Source organism: Phoenix dactylifera, chromosome 3 (assembly GCF_009389715.1).
Source record: "Phoenix dactylifera cultivar Barhee BC4 chromosome 3, palm_55x_up_171113_PBpolish2nd_filt_p, whole genome shotgun sequence".
NCBI lineage: Eukaryota > Viridiplantae > Streptophyta > Magnoliopsida > Arecales > Arecaceae > Phoenix > Phoenix dactylifera.
Window position 1 is genome coordinate 476,827 of NC_052394.1, and position 23,451 is coordinate 500,277.

The 23,451-nt window shown below is 37.9% G+C and overlaps 3 protein-coding genes and 2 long non-coding RNA genes across 5 annotated transcripts; 3 read left to right on the forward strand and 2 right to left on the reverse strand.

The window, feature by feature from the left end:
• Nucleotides 1-1,352: 1,352 nt before the first annotated feature.
• LOC103722651 (ras-related protein Rab11C) lies at nucleotides 1,353-6,434 on the reverse strand. The gene is made up of 3 exons (XM_008813285.4): nucleotides 6,198-6,434; nucleotides 5,909-6,106; nucleotides 1,353-2,156 (listed from the first exon to the last, which is right to left on the reverse strand). Exons 2-3 carry the CDS (start codon nucleotides 6,071-6,073, stop codon nucleotides 1,671-1,673), a joined length of 651 nt encoding a protein of 216 aa, XP_008811507.1. The 5' UTR covers nucleotides 6,074-6,106; nucleotides 6,198-6,434; the 3' UTR covers nucleotides 1,353-1,670.
• A 1,954-nt stretch (nucleotides 6,435-8,388) lies between these two features.
• LOC103722650 (elongin-C-like) lies at nucleotides 8,389-12,308 on the forward strand. Its single transcript, XM_008813283.3, has 3 exons — nucleotides 8,389-8,594; nucleotides 8,693-8,798; nucleotides 11,976-12,308. The coding sequence occupies exons 1-3, from the start codon at nucleotides 8,486-8,488 to the stop codon at nucleotides 12,052-12,054; spliced, it is 294 nt and encodes a 97-aa protein (XP_008811505.2). The 5' UTR covers nucleotides 8,389-8,485; the 3' UTR covers nucleotides 12,055-12,308.
• Nucleotides 12,309-13,315: 1,007 nt separating this feature from the next.
• LOC103722649 (26S proteasome non-ATPase regulatory subunit 14 homolog) lies at nucleotides 13,316-19,315 on the forward strand. The gene is made up of 6 exons (XM_008813282.3): nucleotides 13,316-13,564; nucleotides 13,741-13,918; nucleotides 16,179-16,260; nucleotides 16,631-16,807; nucleotides 18,592-18,759; nucleotides 18,941-19,315. The coding sequence occupies exons 1-6, from the start codon at nucleotides 13,435-13,437 to the stop codon at nucleotides 19,130-19,132; spliced, it is 927 nt and encodes a 308-aa protein (XP_008811504.1). The 5' UTR covers nucleotides 13,316-13,434; the 3' UTR covers nucleotides 19,133-19,315.
• A 2,534-nt stretch (nucleotides 19,316-21,849) lies between these two features.
• Nucleotides 21,850-22,510, reverse strand: LOC113463782. The gene is made up of 2 exons (XR_003388634.2): nucleotides 22,383-22,510; nucleotides 21,850-22,263 (listed from the first exon to the last, which is right to left on the reverse strand). It is a non-coding gene; the product is annotated as an uncharacterized LOC113463782 (long non-coding RNA).
• LOC113463781 lies at nucleotides 22,164-22,650 on the forward strand. Its single transcript, XR_003388633.1, has 2 exons — nucleotides 22,164-22,295; nucleotides 22,398-22,650. It is a non-coding gene; the product is annotated as an uncharacterized LOC113463781 (long non-coding RNA).
• The last annotated feature ends 801 nt before the right edge of the window (nucleotides 22,651-23,451 follow it).

The window sequence follows — 23,451 nt, forward strand, 5'->3', positions numbered from 1 at the left end:
GATCCATAAGCAAGAGATTTGAGAGGAGAGGGGAGGTGCCTTTTATAGACCGAGTCCTAGAACTTTCACTGGAGTCCGACAAGCCCTAAGAATTCTCTTCCGTGACAAACTTAGGGAGCAAGACAACTCCTACCGAGAGTCCTCTCCTCGTTGCACATGCCGACGCATGTTGGTCGGCCCAAATGGCCGGTCTAGACCGCTCCCAGAGCAGACCAGGCCGGCCCAAGCCCAACCTATTACAAGCTCTTACAAATAGGTGGCCCAATGCAGAAATACTATAAATTTTTTGGCTAAATTTTATAGAAATATCTAAACATTTTCCTTCATTGTCTAACAGAACTATAAAAAGAACCCTCTTCAATTCTAATATGCTTTCACGTCCCGAGTGTTGATGAGAAATCAAGGCATCACTCCAAGAGCTGGATTTTGGCCCTTACGCTGGTCTTCTCAACTTCAAGTTTGCTGTCCACTTCAGCGTGACTCTTCTTCGATCATGATTCACAATCACACCCACTAAAGTAGACTATTGAGCTTTGTTCAATTCTAGCCGCATAACATATCAGAAGAAAAAGTACCACATCAGATAAGAAGAAACTATTTGGTTGATCACGAAAAAATGACACATTTTTATAGTGGCTTATAGTACCTACTTTTTTTAAAAAATGTATAAAATATCTGTTATTCTCTTAATAAGAAAAAGGACCTAATCTTATTCTATCTAAAAGCTCGAGGATATTTTTGGAAAAAAAGATCCTAATTTTCAGTTAGTAGGAATTGGACTTTCTCATATCCTACATAGCTTTTTCTTTCCATGAAATATGCCAATCTTATTTTTACTGAAAAATATTTTTTTATTTCTCTTCTTTGAAAACTCCAACCAAACATAAGATATCTCTCCATTTTTCTGTTGACCCTATTTTCTCCCCTCTTTTTCCCCCGAATCAAATGAGTCCTTATTAAAAAAATTTGTAATTTGGAGAAATTCCGGGTGAAAAGCCACACTTGTATTGAAAAATAGTAACAGCATATTACATGTAAACATAAACATCCAAGGAGTATATTTCTCCATGATCATCAGTAGATCAATTGCATCAAATTACTTGAATGCTGGATCTGATCCATATTCTAATCACCTTGTTCTATGTTCTACTACCACACGCAAACTTTGGTTTTCAAATCAAATGAGCAGCATGTTACACGTGCATTTTGACTTTTTAGTATATCAAAGAGAACAAGATGATGATTGTGTAATTAATGATTTAGCATTCCTCTTCACAAACACATTCGGTAAACTTCGCGAAGGTTCAAACAAAATAATTGCTATGGTAAATGACCAACCAAAAGAAAAGAGCTTAATCAGCAACAAATTCACATCCGAAGATGCAAAAAGGGGTTTCATTTTAGTTAGAATCAAATCAAAAGTACAAAGTGGGCACCGAATTCTTTACGTGCATCGTCTACCCTACCAAGCTTCAGTGCCTTGAAAAGCAAAGCACAAAAGGACTCATCCTATACCAAACACATCTATCTTTTGATTGAAAATTTTCATTTGAAAAAGGAAATCGACCTTCAGAGTCTCCTAGAATCGCACACAAAAAATTGGAGAAGTAATCTACACATAGTTTGAGATCTCTGTAAGTCTGTAGTGCTCCTTTCTGAAAGGTAATCACCTAAGTGGAACAGCAAGCTCTCTTTGCATTTCCAGAGGAATCAGCAACACTGATGGTCGTTCCTTGAATGGGTGGTCCAGCTGTGCTTGCTGCCTCTTGAGCAGCAAGTGCCTTCTTGCTTATTATTTGGTAAATCTCTGTCAAAATAGTCTGGAATGCCTTCTCAATGTTGATTGCTTCCAGTGCTGAGGTCTCAAGAAAGGAGAGCCCCTCCTTCTCAGCCAATATTTGGCCATCGTCCTCTGAAACTGCTCTTAGATGATTCAAGTCAGACTTGTTACCAGCCATCATAATGACAATGTTGGAGTCTGCATGGTCTCTGAGTTCACGAAGCCACCTCTGGACATTGTCAAAAGTCTGCCTCTTTGTTATGTCATAGACTAGAAGTGCTCCCACTGCACCTCTGTAATATGCACTGGTGATGGCACGGTACCTCTCCTGGCCAGCAGTGTCCCATATCTGTGCTTTGACTGTCTTTCCCTCTATCTGCTTAAAAAAAATAAAAATCAAAATTTTACAGCATTAACAACAGAATCGAAATAGCAAAACAAGAGATGCAGCACAAGTCTTAGTCAACCACTACGACAGATATGTAAAGACAATTTAGTATTTAGATTGCCAATCCCCAATATCAACAATCCATAGTGCAAAGGCAGCAAAACACAATAACACAAGACAATATGCATTCCATATAAAGAGAGGTGCATAATGGCATTCCTTGAATGGAAAACAAATGGAAAAAAATAAACATCTACAAGGAGAATAAGCCTCAAATGGAGCCTTGATACAAAAGAGACAATCAAAACAATGGTTATTCATCAAAAAAAAGAGGGTTTTTTGAATGATGGTTAGTACTGAACTGATGCATCATTATATAAGGAGAGTATGCCATATAATGAGCAAGGGCCAATATAGAGATTAAGCAAATAATTAATGTTCAATGTTTCACCAATCTAAAATGCATTTCTGTCTCCACATGGTTGTATTTAGTACTATCTCCATCCAGGAGAATAATAGCTTCTTGGATGGAGCACCTTGCATTTGCAAAATTGACAAGCAAACAGCTGCACCGTGAACTATAGCAATACAGAATGTAACTGCAAATGTCATTCTAGTACATAAATACATGATACTAACAATCACAGGGTTGGGTTTTCACCTTGATGTCATGCAACAATAGGTAAACAACCCAACAGACACCAACTGAAGATCACTCAAAACAGAAACCCAATAAGTTCGTGAGACAACTTTAAAACAATATCAAGCAGCAGAAGTGCAATCGATACAAATCTAGTAATTAATTAATCATCAGTACACACAAAAAGAAAGTCAACTTTAAAAAACTGATAGATTAAACAAAAGTGATAGATTTTTCTTCGCCTTAACATCCTTTTTCTTTGAACAATTCATGAGAACCTTTGTTTACCAGGTCATACTCAAGTCACAAAACCATACTTCTCAATCTCCACCAATATGTCCTCTCTTGACCCAGCTCTTACCCATATCCTTATCTGCCCCTTCCTCTCCCTATAGATTCAGCACACATCCACCTCATTATTCTCATTTCTGCACACTTACTTTGTATGCCTGGACTCTCTCCATTGAGCAGTATTCCTCTTCTCAATATTGATCTCAAAGTAAACTAACTATAGAGCAATCAACTTCCATGAAAGACTTAATATCATTGTTATGACATCGGCAATTTGTTATTAATAGAAACAAGTTTTGCATTATATAAATGTCAGAAACAATTTATAACGGTAAATTCTTTGGACCTATTGCAATTAGAATGTTAGAGCTTACCTTAAAAAACAAAGAAAATATAATAAAAAAAATAAAATAAAAAGCAGAGAAAAGTGAGAGAAAGAATATGAATATAAAGGAAAAATAATAAAAGAAGCTACACAAGCTAAACTACTTCTACAATCATTTAAGAAATTTAACTCAAATTTGCTAGCATGGATGAAAATTTCATAGTTATATCTTCAATTCAGGCACAGAAGTTGGTCGCCTATTTAGCTGGTTTGTGAACACCAGATCATCAGTTTATACGTATTACGAATTTTACCTCACAGCATCTTACCCCCTGGCAAGGATTTTTCAGTCATGCAAACAATCAACTACCAATACATGCCCAGAAGAAAAAGAAAAAAATGTCTCTACGGTTTGCATGTTTTTCATAAACATTCACAAGCCTTTTTCCCCCTTTTCTAAGGCATTATTTAAAGGACAAATATGTATATGGAACTATTTGATTAAGCACTAATGGGTTGGAAGTAGACGCTAGCATTTAGTCTGTAATTATAAGGTAGCATTTGATCTCTAATTTTCTGTTGTTTGATCTCTAATTTTCTAAGAAAAGTTAAGCTTGATGTATCTTAAGCTCAATAGTTAAGCATGCTAGCGTAAGAGTAGTACTAGAATGGTGATGTACCTTAACCTCCTATTCTTGTCCAAATAATCATAAATCTGCTTCAATCCATCCAAAATGGCATCAACAAAGAGGTAAATGAAATCCATTTTAGTTTCTCCTTGAAATTAATCCCACTGGGTGAGTTCCCTCTATCAGAAGTTTAATAAAACTCTATATGTTTCTTCAAAAAAGGGTGGGAAGGGTGTTGGTTGGGAATGGGTAAGTAACTTAAGCCCCATTTGGCATTGGTCTAGGTGGTAGAAGTTTTGTTTGTAAAGGTTTAGGCAATAGAACTTTCATCAGCAAAGTAACTTAAGCCCCATTTGGCATAGGTCTAGGTAGTAGAGCTTTTGTTCGTATCGCTTTAGGCAATAGAACTTTCATCGGCAAAGCTTTTTTTTTTTTTTTTTTTTTGCTAAACAAAAGGGGAAGGGGGGAGGAAGAGACAAACCCACCCCCGCGTAGCAGCCCCACTGGACCCCCACCCCACCAGGAGAATGTTCGATGCGGGCAAAAATGACCGTATATTGGGCACCCCGGCCGGTTTTCCTCATACCCTCCCCACCCGTGGGCCCGGCTCGGTTACCCCTCTGGGCTCCGGCACGAATACCACGTGTGAGTACGTCACACCTAGCACCACCGAGGCTACCAGCAGAGCAATATGCCCTTCCAGACCCCGTGTCCGAGCAGGGAGCATTCGGTCTCCACAATTTAATCCACGCCCGTGCGTTTCGAACTCGGAACCACTTGGTTGGAAGTAAGACCACGCTCCCACTAGGCTACCACCTCAGTGGTTCGACAAAGCTTTTAATAAAAAGTTATTAACTGTTTAATAGCTATACTTCTGAAGTGCTATAGTTGGGTAACCAAATTGGAAAAATGTTTCTAGTATCAAGAGATGATGATAAAGGACGCCAATTGTCAAATTGTTTGTATTATCAAAGTTTACGATAAAATTATTCTTATTCATGATTATTTATTTTAATATTAAATCTACAAAATATAATCAAAAATAGATTTTTATATTTATTATAAAATATAATGATATTTTATAACATTATTATATGATTGTTATAATATAATAATAAGGATGATAGTAATATAATATTATTATAATACTATAAATATAGTGTAATTTTATAACATTATTATATTATACAATTAAAAATTATTATTATAAAGTATTGTTAATTTATAGGTTATTTTGAATTAATTTATTATAAATCTTGTTACTGGGACTCAAACCTAGGTTTCTCATCTAAAGGAAAACAACTTCCCCACGCATCTCATGTAGAGCTTTTGCCCAAAGGCTCTAAACTGGAGGCTTTTCCTAGTAAACCTCATTAGCTTTTAGAGGAGCAATTAAGTTGTTTCAAAACTTTAATCAAACATCGAGCTTCTGGCCCTCCAAGAAGTGCTTTGTGACCCTCGGAAAACAATGCTAACTGAGGTTCTAGTGTGGTGGGATTGCCGGATTAAGGTAGATCGCAATCTTTAATGTTTTGCAGCCACTCCTTACATTCTTGATATAGTAACGAACCATGACTCAGAGTAAAATATAGTATTAGGTTCTGAAAGCAGATTACAAGGTCAATTGACGACAATTTAAAGGCTTAAATTCGTTTTCCCCTTCATTATATACCACATTTATGAGATCAAAGCAGCAAGATATGAATATACTATTCGTGGTGAAAGCTATTTCGAAATCAAATTCGTGGTAATGCTTGTTCCTCCGATTAAAACGGAGCAGAGCAGATGAAAACGGAAGGATTGGGAGAACGAACGAGGGCACAGGACGGAGAAGGCCAGAACGGAAGCAGCTGACCTGAAGAGTCCTGGTGGCGAATTCGACGCCGATGGTGGATTTGGATTCCAAGCAAAACTCGTTTCTGGTGAATCTCGAGAGGATGTTCGATTTGCCGACGCCGGAATCACCGATCAGGACGATCTTGAAGAGGTAATCGTACTCGTGATCCACTCTGTGCGCCATCTCTGCCGCTCCTTCTCCCCTCTACCCTCCGATCTGGAAAAAAAAAACAATCAAGATCTGAATCCGAAGTTGATGGAGAAGACTGGATTGAATAGGATCAGGATCGGCCTGGAGAAAACCCTACCCGCTGTGAGATCCGATCGAAGAAACGCGGAGAAAGCCTGGAATTCGATGGGTTTCAGGGGCGAGGAGAGAGAGGACTGCGGAGCAAAGTCCCAGAGGTCAATGGCGAGAAATGGAACCCCATCAACATTTTATGCGCCTCCAATATCCCCCATTATTATTTTTTATTCTTATAAAAAAATAATTTGAATATTTTCGCTGGCCGCTTGGAGGTGTCGGTCCGCGCCCACGTTTATTCCTCGAGTAGAGGGGGAGGAAGAAGGCAGGGCCAAAACAGAGCACGCATACAATTCGTAATGCGAGCACCAGGATCTGCCGTCCACGTCGCACGGGTGATTTTGGTCGCGTGAGGTGTCCATCGCTTTACCGTAGGATGATAGCCCGACTTGATGTCGTTTGGTGGATCCGGCCCTACACCGACAGTTGTTTAGATGATTCTCCTCCCCTTGGCGGTGGTGCTCGGATATCATCGATAGCAACTTGGTAACCACCGGAGCTACCGCCACCTAATATATATCTATATATGTATATAAAATGAAGCAAACTCTTCGTATTAACAAAATTATTAATAAAGCTCTTTCATTAATAAAAAAACTTATCAACTTGTTAAATGTCACTATTAGATTACAATAACAGTTTATTAATTTTTATTAATTTTTTATGATCATAATTTTATTAAAAGTGAAAGTACAATCATTGTTGACTCTTTTATACTACACTTAAATAGACTTTAAATACAATATTTTTTCCATTTCTTATTTATATATATATATATATATATATATGTGTGTGTGTGTTATAGATCATGATTTTATTATTTTATAATAATATATTATTTCACTATATCAATGTGTGTATATATATATATATATTTAGAATTTTGTATAGTGATGGTATATTATAATATTAACATCAAAAATATTTATTGTAGAAATAATTAGGTTGTTATATCCGTTACATTTTATTCAATTTTTGTTATCTATTTTGTATTATATTTAAATACAATTGGAAAATTAAGAAAAAATTGCACCTCGCACATTGCACTAGTTATATACTAGTCAGGTCAATTATTCAAAATTGAAAAACAAATTACTGCACAAACAACTACTTAGGGATGCCTGCCCAGTTGGAACGGGGTGTTTGCTTCCAACCAAGTGGTTTCAGGTTCGAAACGCGCGGGCATCGATTAAATTTGGAGACCGGATGCCCCACGCCTGGACACGGGGTCTGGAAGCGCTACTGGTCGGCTGGTAGTCTGGGTGATGCCAGGTGTGACGTACTCACACGAAAGGTCGGGTCGGATAACCGAGCCGGCCCACGGATGGGGATAGTATGAGTAAAATAGGTTGGGGTGCCCAACACACGACTCGGTCTACCCGCATCGAACATTCTCCTGGCGGGGTGAGAGCCCAGTAGTCAAGGCTGCTACGCGGGGGTGGGCTTGTCCCTTCCTCCCCCCTTCCCCTTTTCTTTAGCAAAAAAAAAAAAAAAAAAGAGGATGCCTGCTCTTCTTGTTGGTCTATGACATATGAATGATGATAGGCAAGATATTTTGATTTTTTTTCCCCTTCTTCTTTTAGGGGCAGTGTTTAGGGATGCTGACAAATGGCACTATCATTTCCAATGCTTCAAAAGAAATGTAATTGGTATAATATGAGAGCTATTTTCGAATATGTGCATGGAATTCTTGAAAGCATGAAACAAAATGCATGTAAGATAGTAAGAGCAAGATCCATTGAGTATGTGATTTTGTTCGATGATGCCTATTGTTGTTTTAAATTTGGAATATCGAATTTAGTTTTCATCAAAGATAAAGAAACAAGAAAGAGGAGACAGACAAGAGCATATAATTAGTATGATATTTTAAGACAATTATTGAATTAAACTATTCTTAATTCTAAGTCATAATTTAAAGTTCACATTCTTTTTTCTCATTAACATGATAGATCTAAAAGAGGTTTTTGAATCATTTGATAGGAATATGCGTATGAAAGAAAGAGGGAGAGAGTTGAATCCCTAAATGGCCAGACCGACCCACCCTCTGCTTAGCAACTAGAGTGATTGGGTTGGCCCAAGTTTAAGCTGAGATTTAAGTTAACGTATTAGCCCGGCCCGATCTACGGCCCGCTTTTTTTTTTTTTTTTTGGGTAAATGACCCGCTTTTTTTTTGGTCCATTTCTTTTCGACCGTAACTGGTAAATCCTGCAATAGTTTCCGCGTTAGAATCGACCGACCTGGCCCTGGGAAGTTACCACCCCTATCATCGTTGAGACCTCGAAAGGGGAAGGGATGAAGGAGGAGACGGTGAAGCTGATAAGCGCGGAGGGGTTCGAGTTCGTGATTGACAAGAAGGCGGCCATGGTCTCCCACACCATCCGCAACATGCTCACCTCCCCTGGTCCATCTTCTCCTTTCCTCCCTTCCATCTCTTCCCCTTCTTATTTTGTTTTAGTACGATAGGGTTTTCTTACCAGACTTCCAATTCTAATGTGGCAGGTGGCTTCGCGGAGACGCAGCTTGGGGAGGTGACGTTTCCGGAGATCAGCACCCCCATCCTCGAGAAAATCTGCCAGTATTTCTACTGGTCCCTTCAATACGCCAGGTTCCCGTTCTCAATCCTTATCATTCCTTATTAACGTGTTGGTTTTCCCCTTTCCTTTCTGCTTAATTCGCTCTCTAGGGTAAAATTTAATCCTCCATGAACAGAAATAAATGTTTATGCATTCGTCGGTCCTTAATGATCACAATTGGTCTAATCAGGGAACAAAGCGGTTTTGAATTCCTGGGGGATAGTTTGTCTGATCGGTTAAAATTTTATTTCTCAAGAAATGCTAGAGAAGTTAATCCTCGAAAATTAAGTTTCTTGCATGTTTGAGTCTCTTCGACGATTAGCCAGCCATATTTCGAGTTAATCCTTAAGTTAATGCCTGATGGGAAAAATAATTGATGCCTGACACTTAGTTGCTGAAATAATATGTACTAGTTGTAATACGTAGTCTCCTGCAGCATTAACTTTTCTCCTGTCCGTTGGATAGCATCGAGAATGCTTGATGATGGCCCTTGTATTTTGTCGAAATATATATGAATGACCTTTTGGAATTTCTAACTGTTCAAATTGATATTGGAGTAGTGGACTAGCCCTCTTTTTCTATCCACCTTCAAATGGAAAAGAATGACAGACACAAGCATATATGCACGCATGTCCAAGAACTAGTAAATGATTACCCAAGAGAAGACATGCTGGGAACCGTGGTTCAACCAGTATTGTTCATTTTAGATTTGCAGGATATGTTGCATCTTCATGCTACACTAGGAATCACTTTTCCTGTAGAAGCCTTCAAGCTTTGCAAGTAAATCAATTCCAATAGATTGCCTATGGTGTCATTTCCAGTTCAGTTGTCCATCCAACTAAGAACTCATGGTAAGCTGCTCAAGTTTAATGAACTATATCCAGCAAAGTCGCAAATCATAACGGGACTATTCTAATGAGTTTAAAATTGTCCTGGTTAATGAACATTTGTTTGTGAATTAGCATGTGCATTCATTTACTAAGGTTTAGGATGGATGGTTCCCAATTGCACTTGAATTTTGTTAGCATGGAGCTAATAAAGAAATTCTCATGCTTGACAGCATGAAGAACAGGCTTATTCGGTTCGCAAAGTCATCGAACTATAAGAAGGACAAGGAAACAACTTCTCGGTTATTACATCCTTGTCCTTGGGTAGGTGATTTGGAGAACATTAGGCTAGTATCCTGATGTATCCAAATACTATTTGGAACTGGTTGGTGACATGCTGACAGAATCTTGGCCAGCTGTCTTGTTGTGGTCGGTCAGTCTAGGATGTCATTCTGTCCCAAAACATTGGTCATTTGTATTGCATGAAAAATGAGAGAATACTTGAATATTGGGTTGTCATGCGTCTAATATGCTGGGCTAGGTATTAGTGTTCAAGTGCTACATATTTTATGTCTCAAAAGCCTACTAGCATTTCTTTAGTTTCTTCTTGACTTTGGACCTAATGGATTACCCTGATACCATCCATTGAGGGGGTAAATGACGAAATTATGCACCCTTTCTTTTATTTTAATGTTTTTCCAATGATTACATCTGATTTAATCTTATCAATTTATAAATATACAGAAGTAGATACAATCCAAATTGTAATGCTAGTACAAACAGGCCCTGAATATGCAGAAGTTAAATATGAATTGGTGACATTTAATGAGAGAAGCTATCTATAACTTTTAAAAGTATAAAAATTTCATTTAATTTTGTTAATGAAGATAAGGTGTATTGAGAAAAGTTGTAAAATTGTTAAATTATTGGTTTATGAGAGCATGAGTCTTTACCACATCAAGGAACAACTAATTCATGGTGTATATTTTTACCTAACAAGATAATTATGAAATGTTGCTAGATGAATAAATATTACCTTTGTATTCAGCAATTAGATGGCCTTTCCTTGATGCATGTTCTTTTTTGTTCATACTATGTGTATAAATAGGATTTTATTTTTCCATTGCAGCATACTTTCTACATGCTTAAACCTTGGAGGCAGGGAAAGACTGGGGAGGTTTATTATTTTTGCAATCCAGATGGAAAATTTTTGCTTGTTGAGAAAGTGTCTGGAATAGTGCACTCTATTTTAGTAGATTTAAACATATATAGTAGGAAATGTTTATCGTATTTGTGTAGCTAACAGCTCCCCCAAGCAATATTTCCTCGTGTTTATGTTTTAATATCCTACCTTATCCCTACCTTCTTATGTAAGGACTGCTTCACATGGTTGTCGGCCACCTATATTCCTGTTGCCCACTGCAAATTGCTGCATCTGTGCTGTGGGTCCCATGGAAGATTCAAGTGGACCCAAGAACCAAGCATGTCTTTGAGCCAATGGAGGCAAATTTAGATGGTTGCACCTACGTGTGCAATCATATCGATCACTGCTCTTAAAATTGACCATTTTTAATTTTTCATCTACCTGCTGTAGTATTTGAACTTCTGATCGCATGAAGAAATAACAAGTCATCTTATGCAATATTTTTTCCTTGAAAGGGCTTTATAAAAAGGAAAATAAAAAATTTAAGTTCATTGGTATTGTAATAGAGCTCAAACTTATAGCTGGCAGTATGGTCACAGGAAATGTTTCATGTATATATGTGGTGCATATAACCTTTTCATCAAACCACTTATACAGTTTTTTTACATTGATTTTTTTTTTTATTTCTCATGGGAAATTCTAATTGAAATTGGCTTGTGCTCCTGTTTTATTATCTCATGAATTTGCTGTTATATGGATGAAGATTTGGTAAAAGATAGGAAACAATGAATGGATTTAGAAAAGGTCAAAGAGAATTATATAAAGGGATTTTGGACTTCATGTTCTGACTAAGTTGGATTTATAGGCTAGATCTATGTATTTATCCCAGAGATCATCTTCTACATTAACAGTGGATATGTTGGTTTTCGAGAATACCTTTTAAATGGTAGCTTATAAATTTAGAAATGCAATACCAGTATCTTTGTCTATCATTTATGTTTGTGTTGAGGGTTAAGTTGAACCTGAGTCTAATAATGTATGCATTTTACTCTGTGGTGGTTACCATGAACTAGTGAAGCGTACTTGATTTTTATTCTTGCAATGCTTTGCTCTTAAATTGAGCTCTAGAGTCGACCTGTAATATGATTGTATAATTTCTAGAATGGTTTGAAAGCCTTTTCTGCTTTGCTTTTTTCTTTTCTTGAGCTAACTCGTATGTTGATGGTCATTCATGGCAGTGGAAAGGAGACGGAGTTTCATATTGAACCTGAAATTACTTTGGAGTTGATGATGGCGGCTAATTATCTCCACACTTGAGTTCTTTGTCCCTGTGACTGTGGAGCTTCTTTGTTACATTTGTAGGATTCTAAAGTGGATTAATTTGATGGTCTTTTGGCAAGAAAGTTACAGATTCTTGTGACTGGACATTGTTAGATTGTCAATTGTGTTAAAATTGGCAAAAAGAAAACATTTATATGAGCTACTGCTACTGCTACTGCTTTTTCTTGTTCTTCTTCTTCTTCTTGTTTGATAATAATATGGATGATATTATAATTCTCTACATTGCAAGAGGGTGCATGGTCTTTCAGATAGCTTTACTTTGGATCAAGCTACATCTATTCCTTCAGATCAAATTAAAGTTTTTTGTGAGGTTGTAGGATAACAGGTTCTTCATGCTAGCAAGAATGCTTTTAATTTCTTTGTTATATGATGCAAGGATGTGCCAAAAGTAATTTAGTTTACCAATTTGAGGAGAAAATCTCAAATTTACTTATTTTAGCTTTTTTGATTTTGCATGTGCACCATGTATGCAGTGTTAATTATTTTAGCTCTTTGGTTATATTGTTTTTGATCTGCAAGGGAGTTCACCGTGGTTAGATATGCAATTGAGCTGAGCTGAGTCGAATAGCTAGAAGCTTGAAATTAACTTAATTCAAAATACTGGAGCTCAAAATTCGATTCGAGATCGATCGAATCTTAATGTTCAAGCTCAAACTTGACTTAATAAAAAAAAAGCAATATTTTAGCTTTTTTGATTTTGCATGTGCACCATGTATGCAGTGTTAATTATTTTAGCTCTTAGGTTAGATTGTTTTTGATCTGCAAGAGAGTTCACTGTGGTTAGAGATGCAATCAAAATGAGCCGAGTCAAATTGTTAGCAGCTTGAAATTAACTTAATTCAAAATACTTGAGCTCAAAATTCGATTCAAGATCAATCGAGCTTTAATATTCAAGCTTAAACTCGATTTAATCAAAAAAAGCACTATTCGAGATCAGCTCGACTTGATTATCAACGGATCCATACTCAAGCTTGAATTCGAACCTTAGTCATAATTAAAATATAATATTATATTATATTAAAAAATAAAATTAATAATAAAATATTATGAAAAATATATATACTCGATTGGGTATTTCGGTATTCAAGTTCGGTAATGGTTGAGTTGCGTTAAGCTTGGATCCGAGTTGAGCTGGGATAGCTTACGGTTTGTTCGGCTCATTTGCACTCTTAAATGTGTCTTGTTGAGCTCGCCCAATCATGTTCACAGTTTAGCCTGGTAATGGGCTAATAGCTTGACGGAGTGCGATTTCCGGGCTGGGACAGAGCCTGAAAATCCCCAGGTATTATAAATGATCCTTCGGAACGGAGTTGGGTCTCCACTCCAGCGAAGGGGCATAGAACGCCCGAGATTGAGATGGAGAGGCTGCATCGCATCTTCTCGGGGGCGGGAGCGATGGGGCACCCGCCCACCGACTCCCCGCTGCTAGACTCGTCGGAGCAGGTCTACATCTCCTCCCTCGCCCTCCTCAAGATGCTCAAGCACGGTAAATTGCCAACCCTCCTACCCCTTCCCGTCCATCAGATCTAGGGATTTCATCCTCTCCTTGTGCTCTCTTTTTCTCTGTCTTCTTTTCTTTCAATCAAATTAGGGTTTCTTTTTATAAATATATGCATATATTTTCTTCATCTTGGAATTATTGATTAAAAAAACAAAAAATAGGGAGGGCCGGGGTTCCGATGGAGGTGATGGGGTTGATGCTGGGGGAGTTCGTGGACGAGTACACGGTGCGGGTGGTGGACGTGTTCGCCATGCCGCAGAGCGGGACCGGCGTCAGCGTCGAGGCCGTCGATCATGTCTTCCAGACCAACATGCTTGATATGCTCAAGCAGACCGGAAGGTCCTCATCTCTCTCTCGAGCCTTTCCCAATTTTTTCCCGTATCTTTTCTTGATTTTTTTTTTTTCTCTAAATATTGGAATCCCACCCTTTTTTTCCCCTTTTCCTCTTGGCACAAGAGGCATTAATCTCCTTTGTATAGGCTCAGTTCTTTTTTCCTGAATAACTCTGATTGTCTGAATGAATGACTTGTAGCAACTTTGCTTAGATCCCCATCACTTATCTATGGTAATAAATGCAACTGTACGGAAGGTGCTGAAGTTAATGGAGTAGCCGCAGTTTATCTTTTCTTGTTTACTAACAAACAATGATTACTAAATAGTTATAGTCGGTTTCCTATCTAATATTAGTGATTTGGTGTAAGCGAGATGGTTGATTTGGAAATCTGAAGGATTATGAAAACTTTTGTATGGTGAAGGGATCTTTTTTAAACATTTGATATTAGTATTTATTGAAAAAGACAAAATGATCCAGTTTCTCATGGCCTATACAGTTTAGTTATTAGATATCATGTAAAATGTGCAGTAAATGTTTCTTATGTTTTAGAGGTATAATCTGGATTTCAGTATGTGGGCGGCATTGATGTTATATGGAATAAGTTGCAAACGTTTATCTGCTTTAAATTCTTTTTCTTTCAGCTTGGCGTTGAGATGGGTTATTGGTCAGAACATTGTTATGGTTACTGTTCTATGGAGGGATATAGGATTGGGGAGGATAGACCTTTGGAGAGGTTGCCTCTGTAATATGTAAGATCAAAAGGCTTTCCACTTGGTTGCCTCATGAAAGAAAGAAGAAGTATGATTGGGATCGTACAGTGAAAAGGATGTTTGCGAACATGGTTCCATGTAATTTATTCTGTTTTATGTTGTTCTGTAGGTTCCTTGTTTATACAACTTGCAAGAGAATGTATATGATTTCTTTTGTGCAAGAGGGGGGACAAGGGTGTTTTTTGTATTTAGGATATAGAGTAACTTGAGTATTAGCTGTTGAAAAGTGATGGACCTGATGTCTTTGGGGTTAGGGATGTACAATTAGGTGATCAGAAATTTTTCTGTTATTTCAAGGGGATGTGACAGTGCAACACTTCTAATTCTACCTATCTCTTATTGATCATAAAATTAACATGGATATGTAATATCCTAACTCTATGCTAGGAATATGTTCAAGAGTTTCAGTTAGTTTCTTTGTAATTCCAAGAGGTAAAGTGTTCTGGAAACCTAAAGCTTGCAAGGTCCTCATCTGATAACTGCATACACAGTAGAATTTGAGACAGAAATTTACAGATTGATCTTGTGTGCCACATTGATCTTGCAGCAAACTTGGAAATTTATTGTAGTCAATGAGTCAAGTGCATTTGTTTCGTGCTCTCAGCACCATAAGGCAGACACTGTTACCCCCCTTGATTGTTAATCCTTATCTTTGCTACAATTGCCTGTTGTTTTCTTCTGGACAGTAAAAGTTATCTTGGATTTGGCTATTCCTGATAGTTTGTCTGCTTTACATGCTACAATGCATTTGCTAGATATGATAAGTTCGTTCACCTTCATCTCTTGAATCCGAGTACTCGTCTGTTCATTTGGTCTTGCCATGGTCTAGAGGTTGTACCTTTAGTGTCTCCGAGAACAATAGATTGCAGGAAAAGGGGTTCTCTCAAACATAGCCCTGAATAGACCCATTTTTTGCCATTTTGCCTGATGTTTAAGCTGTTAGCAGGTTGGAGAGGTTATTTGGCTGAGGCAAATTCAATATATGACTTCTTATTATCTGCTAGAGTTCTCTTATTATTCATTGCCCATTTTAAAGGGTCCTTGCAAGCTACTAAACTGGGTAATATGGAATTATTTTGGAAACAATATCTGTGTAAGTATGAAAGTTGCAAATATACTATTTACTAATTTAATTTCTTTACGCAAGGTCAGTTCTAAGAAGGTAGTACCTTTTGCTGGGGTTTTTGGGATAGCATCAATGATGGTCAAATGTGTATTTCGTATGATTGGCCACCATAGATTATTCCATGGAGCTACTCTCTCTCTCTCTCTCTCTCTCTCTCTCTCTCTCTCTTACACACACATGCACAAGTACAGATGCAGACACATATCAGTTGTTATTTATATATTTTTATCTTATTAATGCTTTTGGTTTTTGACAACTGCATGCTGCTAGCTTTTCTAAATTCATGACTTTGTATCATGGATAAGATATAATGGATGTTTGCAATGCCTGCAGAAATAATGCTCGCTAACTTTGTTTCTAATTTTTCAGGCCTGAAATGGTGGTAGGCTGGTACCACTCTCATCCAGGCTTTGGTTGTTGGCTTTCTGGGGTTGATATAAATACGCAGCAGGTAAGCAACTTAATAAATGAAAAAAAAGTTTAAAAAAAGAGAGAAGGATGGAGCTGACCTATCCTTTCTCGTATATGAAAACTGTGTATCCAATGGTTTAACATTCTTGGTTATGGGGGCCATGTATTTAGTTGTTTTTTGCACTATTTTTCTAAGAAGAGTGATTGTCTTTTGTTGTTCCACTAGATCCTGTAATGCTCATGCCTCCCTTCATCTCACTCCAAACTCTTCTAGTCTTTATGAAATTTACTTGAAATTTATGTGCTTCTGGTCAATTCTATCATTATTACTGAGTTTGCTTGTATACTTTGGTCTTTAAACTTCTTTATTGCTTTATGACATGGTTGTTCAATTGCATCGCCTAGAACAGAGTTTTGAAGCCTTGAATCCAAGGGCAGTAGCAGTTGTCATAGATCCAATTCAGAGTGTCAAAGGGAAAGTGGTCATTGATGCATTCCGCTTGATCAATCCTCAAACCATGATGCTAGGCCAAGAACCTCGCCAGACTACCTCCAATGTTGGGCATCTCAACAAGCCATCCATTCAGGTAAATTGCTTGTTGAATATGGATCACCACAAAATGAGAGAAACATCAATTATAGATGTGACTTTGTTTGTGAGAAACAAGAGTTCAAGTAACAAAGGAATCGGGTAAATATGGGAACTATGTTTCTCTAGATTTGTACTTGAATCCTGATTAATTATGCTTTTAACTTATTGAGCAACCTTCGGTTATGCGGGCTGAGAAACCAATACCCTTGTACACAAGGTTTTTATTAATAAAAATAATGCGATAATATATGAGTGTTATATATGATAAAAGAAATTTTGGTCTAGGGTTTGGCATAACCCTATGCATTGGTTTTGGAGTTTTGCACTTAAAGACCCTTTCATGAGATTCAGAGTTGAACCTATCAATGATTAGGTTCTTATTTCAGAACCTTATTAAGTTATAGGTTAGGCTTTGATTAAACCTGACCAAGGTTCAAAGAGAAAGAGCCGCTGCTGCTAGAATGCAACTTTAGCTTCAATAAGGTGACTTTTTTGTAGTATCTGACGAGTCATTGGATTGCTAAGATGTGACTAACCGTTGGATTGCCATGAGATTTGCATCCAAGTAAGTATTCTTAACTCAACTAAACCTTAATCCCATACTAGCTGGGATCGGTTACATGGTTCTTTTTTTCTCCATTCCGCTTTATTTAGGGCCACAATTTTTAAAAGGTGTGGCCATATCAAATCCTTCCTTACTACTTCATCCCATATGATTTTCAGTCTGTTTCTATCCTTTTTTTTCTTCTACATATATCAAATTATTCCTTCTTAGTGGTGTATTTTTGAGCCTATGTTGTATATGTCCAAACCATTTAAGTCATCCTTCTCTCGATTTATACTCAATTGGTGGTCTCCATCTTTCTATAAATGATTTTATTTCTTATTCTATCTTTTCTTATATTACCATGCATCCATCTCAACATTCTTATTTTGGCCACGTTCATCTTATGCATATATAGTTTTCTAACTGCCCAACATTCTGTACCATAAAGCATAGTTGGCCGTACGGTTGTGCTATAACATTTTTCTTTCAACCTAGTAGGTATTCTACTATCACGTAATATTCCATGTGCAATTCTCTATTTTATCCAACTTGCTTTAACCTTACGAATAGTATCTTTCTTAGCCTCCTCTCTCATATGAATAATCGATCCTAAATTCCGAAAATGGTTAGTCCTGGAAACTTCATGATCCTAATTTTTCCTTTTACTTTCATCTCTATTTTTAATTTTACTAAACTACATTTGGATCCAAAGAAGCATATTATGTGTATTTTTATGTTTGTGTTCTAATCACTGATGGATCATGCATGATATGAGAAGACTTGTTTCAAGAGAAATTAGTGAATTCTGAAAAGCAGCCTATTCATTAACAGGTTCAACTTTGAACTTTGTCATGAAGTGTTTTGAGTTTGAAACCCTAATCGATGGAGATAGTTTTTTTTATTTACTTTATTATGTGTACGGATCATGTTGTACTCCATTTATATTAATAAATTGCTTTATGGAAGGATTAATGTTTTCCTCAGCCAACTTAATCAGAGGCTGCTTGTTAATTTAAGGGCATAATTAATCAGGATGCAAAGGTAAATCTTGAGAAACATGGTTCCCATGTTTACCTGATATCTTGTTAACTTCTACTTTTTTTGTCACAAACAGTCCAATTGATCATTGATGTTTCTCCCATTTTGTGGTGATCCACATTAAAGTGGCCACTAGGTAACATTTATTCTATTATCTTTCAAATTATTCCTTTTTAATGGTTTTCATTTGCTAGGCACTTATCCATGGGTTGAATCGGCATTACTACTCTATAGCCATAAATTATCGAAAAAATGAGCTTGAAGAAAAGATGCTACTAAACCTGCACAAAAAGAAGTGGACTGATGGATTGACTTTGCGGAAGTTCGATGCTCATTCCAAAACTAACGAGCAGACTGTGCAGGTATTGTTACCTAGATATTCAGCTTATTATTGTTTCTTTGTTTTCTTATCCGATGTCATACCATGATAGAGAATTGCCTAATGTTGCCGCAAAATCTTTCAATTCTGGTTTGCTAACTGAGAATTTGTGATTCAACTGCAGCATTTTCTAATGATCTGTCTGATGTGGGGTGTATGAGCAGGAAATGCTGAATTTGGCCATCAAGTATAACAAAGCAGTTCAGGAGGAAGATGAGCTGCCACCAGAGAAGCTGGCGATTGCAAATGTTGGAAGGCAAGATGCAAAGAAGCATTTGGAAGAGCATGTCTCGAACTTGATGTCATCAAACATAGTTCAGACTCTGGGAACCATGCTAGACACGGTTGTGTTCTAACAGGTCTACATTGCAGAAGACATGCTTAACTCTCTTAGATGAACTGAGTTCCATCGTCGGTTTTTTTTTTCCCAAAATGAATCTCATGCAGATTGGCTTTGAGTGATGATGATATTGTTGTTAATGGCACAAGCAAATTTCAGGATTACCAGGGACCATAGTTACCGGTCCTCCATTCATTTATCTTCATCCTTAGATCTGTGACAATTGTGTTCTGATTGCCATCATCGTATCAAATTTAGGGAGAGTTTCCGGGAATTGAGTTACCTTAATATGGAGTCCAGAGTAATTTAACTTGGCCATGATTTTTCTAAACCAGAAAAAAAAAGAGGAAAAAGTAAAGTTGAACAAGGCCATGCTTAAAGCGGGAAGCAAGTGGCATATTGTTGATGCTAATCTGTAGCTGAAATGGATGGCTTATTGTAGATCGGGTTGGCGGCGTGTATGACGAATCTGACTATTAACCAACTCCTTGTCTCGAATTATATGTGTTTAGCTGGGCGTGGGGCAAACCGAAAATCATCCATAATCAAATCCGACCTGCGAGTGTTGCCGCCGGGGCAATAGTTCGCCCAACTCCTCCTCTCGCTTTTTTGTTACTGCTTATATTTTATTCGGTTGTGATCAAGTTGTCATAATTTTAACGCACGATCTTAACTTACAATAGTGATTTATGCAGGCGAGAGGGGTCTTTAATTAATAGTTATAATCTGTATATAAAACGTATTAACATAGCAGAGTATCTGCAGATGTCTCCCAACTACGGTAGTTTAGAGTTGTTTAGCATTTTTGGTTACTTTCTTATTTTTATTTTTAAAAATAGAATTATAGATATCGAAAGAAACAAAAAAAGAAAAATGTTTGGTACCATCAGTTTCATTTTTTTTAAAAAATTTGTTTTTATTATTTATAAAAAATGAAAGTAAAATATATTTACTTTCACTATTTTTAAAAAAACAGGTAGCTCTATTTTTTTTATAATCACTATTGACACCGCCTTCAATATAGCCACTATTATCTTCGCTGCGATCATTGCTATTATCGCAGTCATTATCAATTCAATATCCATCACTGTCATTATCATTGTCTCCACTATTGTTTATGTCAACACAATCATTATTGTTGCCATAACCACTACGGCTGCCATCTCTATCACCTTTCTACTATTACAACTATTAAATTTCTATTATTTTTATTGTCGTCATCTTGACAATCATAATTATATTTGTATTTATAAAATAATTTATTATATTTATATTTTAAATTTGAGAAATAAAATGGAAAATATATTTTATCAAAAAATAAAAAATGAAAGTGATGTCAACATAATCTTTATTTTAGTAATTTATTTCAGTTCCCGCACCGGCCTCCTTTGACGTTGTGGGAGGATTGGTGGTGGGTATCTTTTGCTTGTGGGACAGAGAGGCTGGTCTTCCCACTTCGCGTGTCCAGTAGCCGACCATTGAGGGAACGCCGGGGAAATGAAAGATCCGAAAATGAAAAAAAAAATAAAAAAGGGATGATCATATGCATAAAATCGCCATTCGTCTCCTGCTCGACTATTTGGTTCCGTCCCAATTGCCCCGAAAGTGTTCGGTAAAATCTATCACTCAGCTGTGGCGTCTCATGGCTTGTCACCTCGACTCCACGGGATCAACGAGGATATCTGATCCGCTGTTGCCTCCGCTTTGTTTCTCAGACGGGATTTATCGATCGGTTTATCATTGATGGTATCATAGATTCATAGTATATTTCGAAAAGAATGTCGTATGTGAGTCGGCAAGCAGAAACCATGCATATCCAACTCCCGATCCCTTTAAATCCTCTTTTTCCCTCCCTCTTTCAGGTTGCTGGGTTTTCGGATTGGCTTATTCCCATGGTAGAAGAGAGAGAGAGAGTGACGGCCTCTGCGTCCATGCTATAAGACCCCTTCTTAACATAAACTATGCGTACTTCTAATGTATTTTTTTAACCTTGTATTGCCCCCCAGGGCCCCCACAAACAAACACACACACGCGCGCACACACAAAAGCATTTCATTGATCTATATATTCCTCCTGGGCCTGTATTATTAGTTGACTACGTAGTGATCCAATTCCCTTGGATCATAAAGTTGCTCTTTGGTATGTCATTTGTTTCAATTAGCTTGTTTTAAGATCGGTGGCATACTTTCAAGAAAAAAAAGAAAAGAAAAGAAAAATCAGCTGATCGCATATTTATTATTCATATCTTTAACTCTTGCTTCTGGATGAGTTGCTTGTCTTAGCTGTATTCGATGATGCCGTTGCAAGTCTCCACCGAAAAAAAAAGGTTTTTTTTTTTTTTTTTGGGGGGGGGGGGGGGGGGGGGGGTGATGCTATTGCAAGTGGGGTTGGCATCATATCAGCTTCCTTCGCAGAATCCTCTCCTAGGGATTATTTCTCTGGTTAGATAGATACTGGGTCATCTCATGCCATGAAAAATAGAAAGGATCCTGAGATTATGTCAGCTGGAAACCAGGTACGTACCTTTCCTTCGTTTCGTACCTAATTCTGCTCGTTGGACGTCGAGCGATATGGCTAGCAAAATCAACCGGCAAATCATAAATGAGTTGGTGCTAGGCAATGAGACAACAATTTTTTTTGAGTTATGAATAGGCTCATATATAGACCATTTCCCAATCATCAGAAAATTGTAATCTGCAAACTTTTAACGAAAACTCAATGACCATTTAGGACTATTGGGTTTTCTTCAATCGTACCCTCAATTCTATAGTTTTCATGATCTGCATAAGTAGAGGCATGATAAAAGATTAGTCGTGATACAGATCAATTCTAGAGAACTTGTGTTGGCATTCACAAAGTTTTCTTCTCTGTCTACATGCAATCTACTCGATGCTCGTTTATTCTGCTTTTTTTTTTCACTAGAAGTATGATTTGCAGTATTATTTGGTGCTTTTAATTACAGTCTCTTCGAAAGTGATGTGTACAAGCTGAAGAAATCATCAAACTTGTGATGCCAGGAACACTAGAATTTCCAGGGATGGCAATCCAATTTAGCACAAGTGGAATCCCAGGTGCTCCTGCACTCGCCTCCTGCTCCGTCGCAGCACCTGCAGTTCAGGCCCAGTGACTCCAATACTTGGACATATCCTGAGCCATGCCATAATTCAAAAACCAATCAGGTACTCAGACTAAAACCCTTCACATACATAGCATACAAACACACGAAATAATTCCTCTTAATTATAATTCTCTAGGAAACCGCTTACGTTCTTGTTTGGCAGAGGGAAGTGGCCTGGCTTCTGCACCCCTAGAGATGTGAACCTGGACGCAAACCAAGAGCAGCAAGAAGAAGAGGGAAGCTCTTTGCGACTCCATGCCTCCGGTGTAGCCAGGGAGCTTGCAACTGCAGCGGCTTCTTATAGTATTATATAGGCGCAGACGTTCGAGGTCTAGGTCCTCTTAGACGCGTTCTTTTTTTCTCGAAGAAGGTGGATTAATTGGATATCTTTCGTATTCTTGCAGAATTTTCAAGTACCTCTTTTTTTCCCATGAGGCAGACATTCGATCTGTTTCTAGAAGTACGGGAGAGAATGACGCAGGGCAGGGGTTCATTGGAAGAAGGAGCGTCTATATATCTAGTTTTCTGGGATTGAATAGCTTGGATGATGGGGATGGGCGTCTCTCATTGCCATCTTTTGAATCGGTGGTTGTTCGTTGGGCTTCTAGATCGGGTGCGCCCAGCGCGCCACGCGTTTACACTTGGTTCAGGTCTCCCAAGGAGTGGGCGAAGCTTCTTCTGGTGAGGGGACCGCCTTGTGAGCCGGCAGCTGCATGGAAATTTCGTACCTCGTTTCCTGCCGATTTCCGGTGGTCCATTTCATCGGCCGCGGCGGAAGCTTCTGTGGAATTTTGATAGGTGCGCTTCCCATACAGCAAACAGCCTCTGTGCTGATTTCAGGTGCTCGCAGAGAAGCGAGCACCAGTGTCTCCGCCTGCCATCCAGGATCTTATATGGTGTGTGGACTGCACCGCAGAGTGCTTGCTGTGCCATGCTTGATGGTCACCATCACAAGATGGACAACCATTGCTGTTCATCTTCCAGTCATGGTTATTGGATGTGGTATAACATTTCATGGTGCAGCCTATGCACCACAATGGATCCATGCTCTCTAGGATATGGGATCGGCTACAAATGGGTAGGATTGTTCCATGACCCGATCTGATCCAATTTCCAGCTAGTGCTTAAGGCCTGGCCCAGAGTTTTAACTCTCTGTTCCTAATCGATATTCTAAAGTTGACAATGAGCGGAAATGTGAAATAATATAATTATATCGA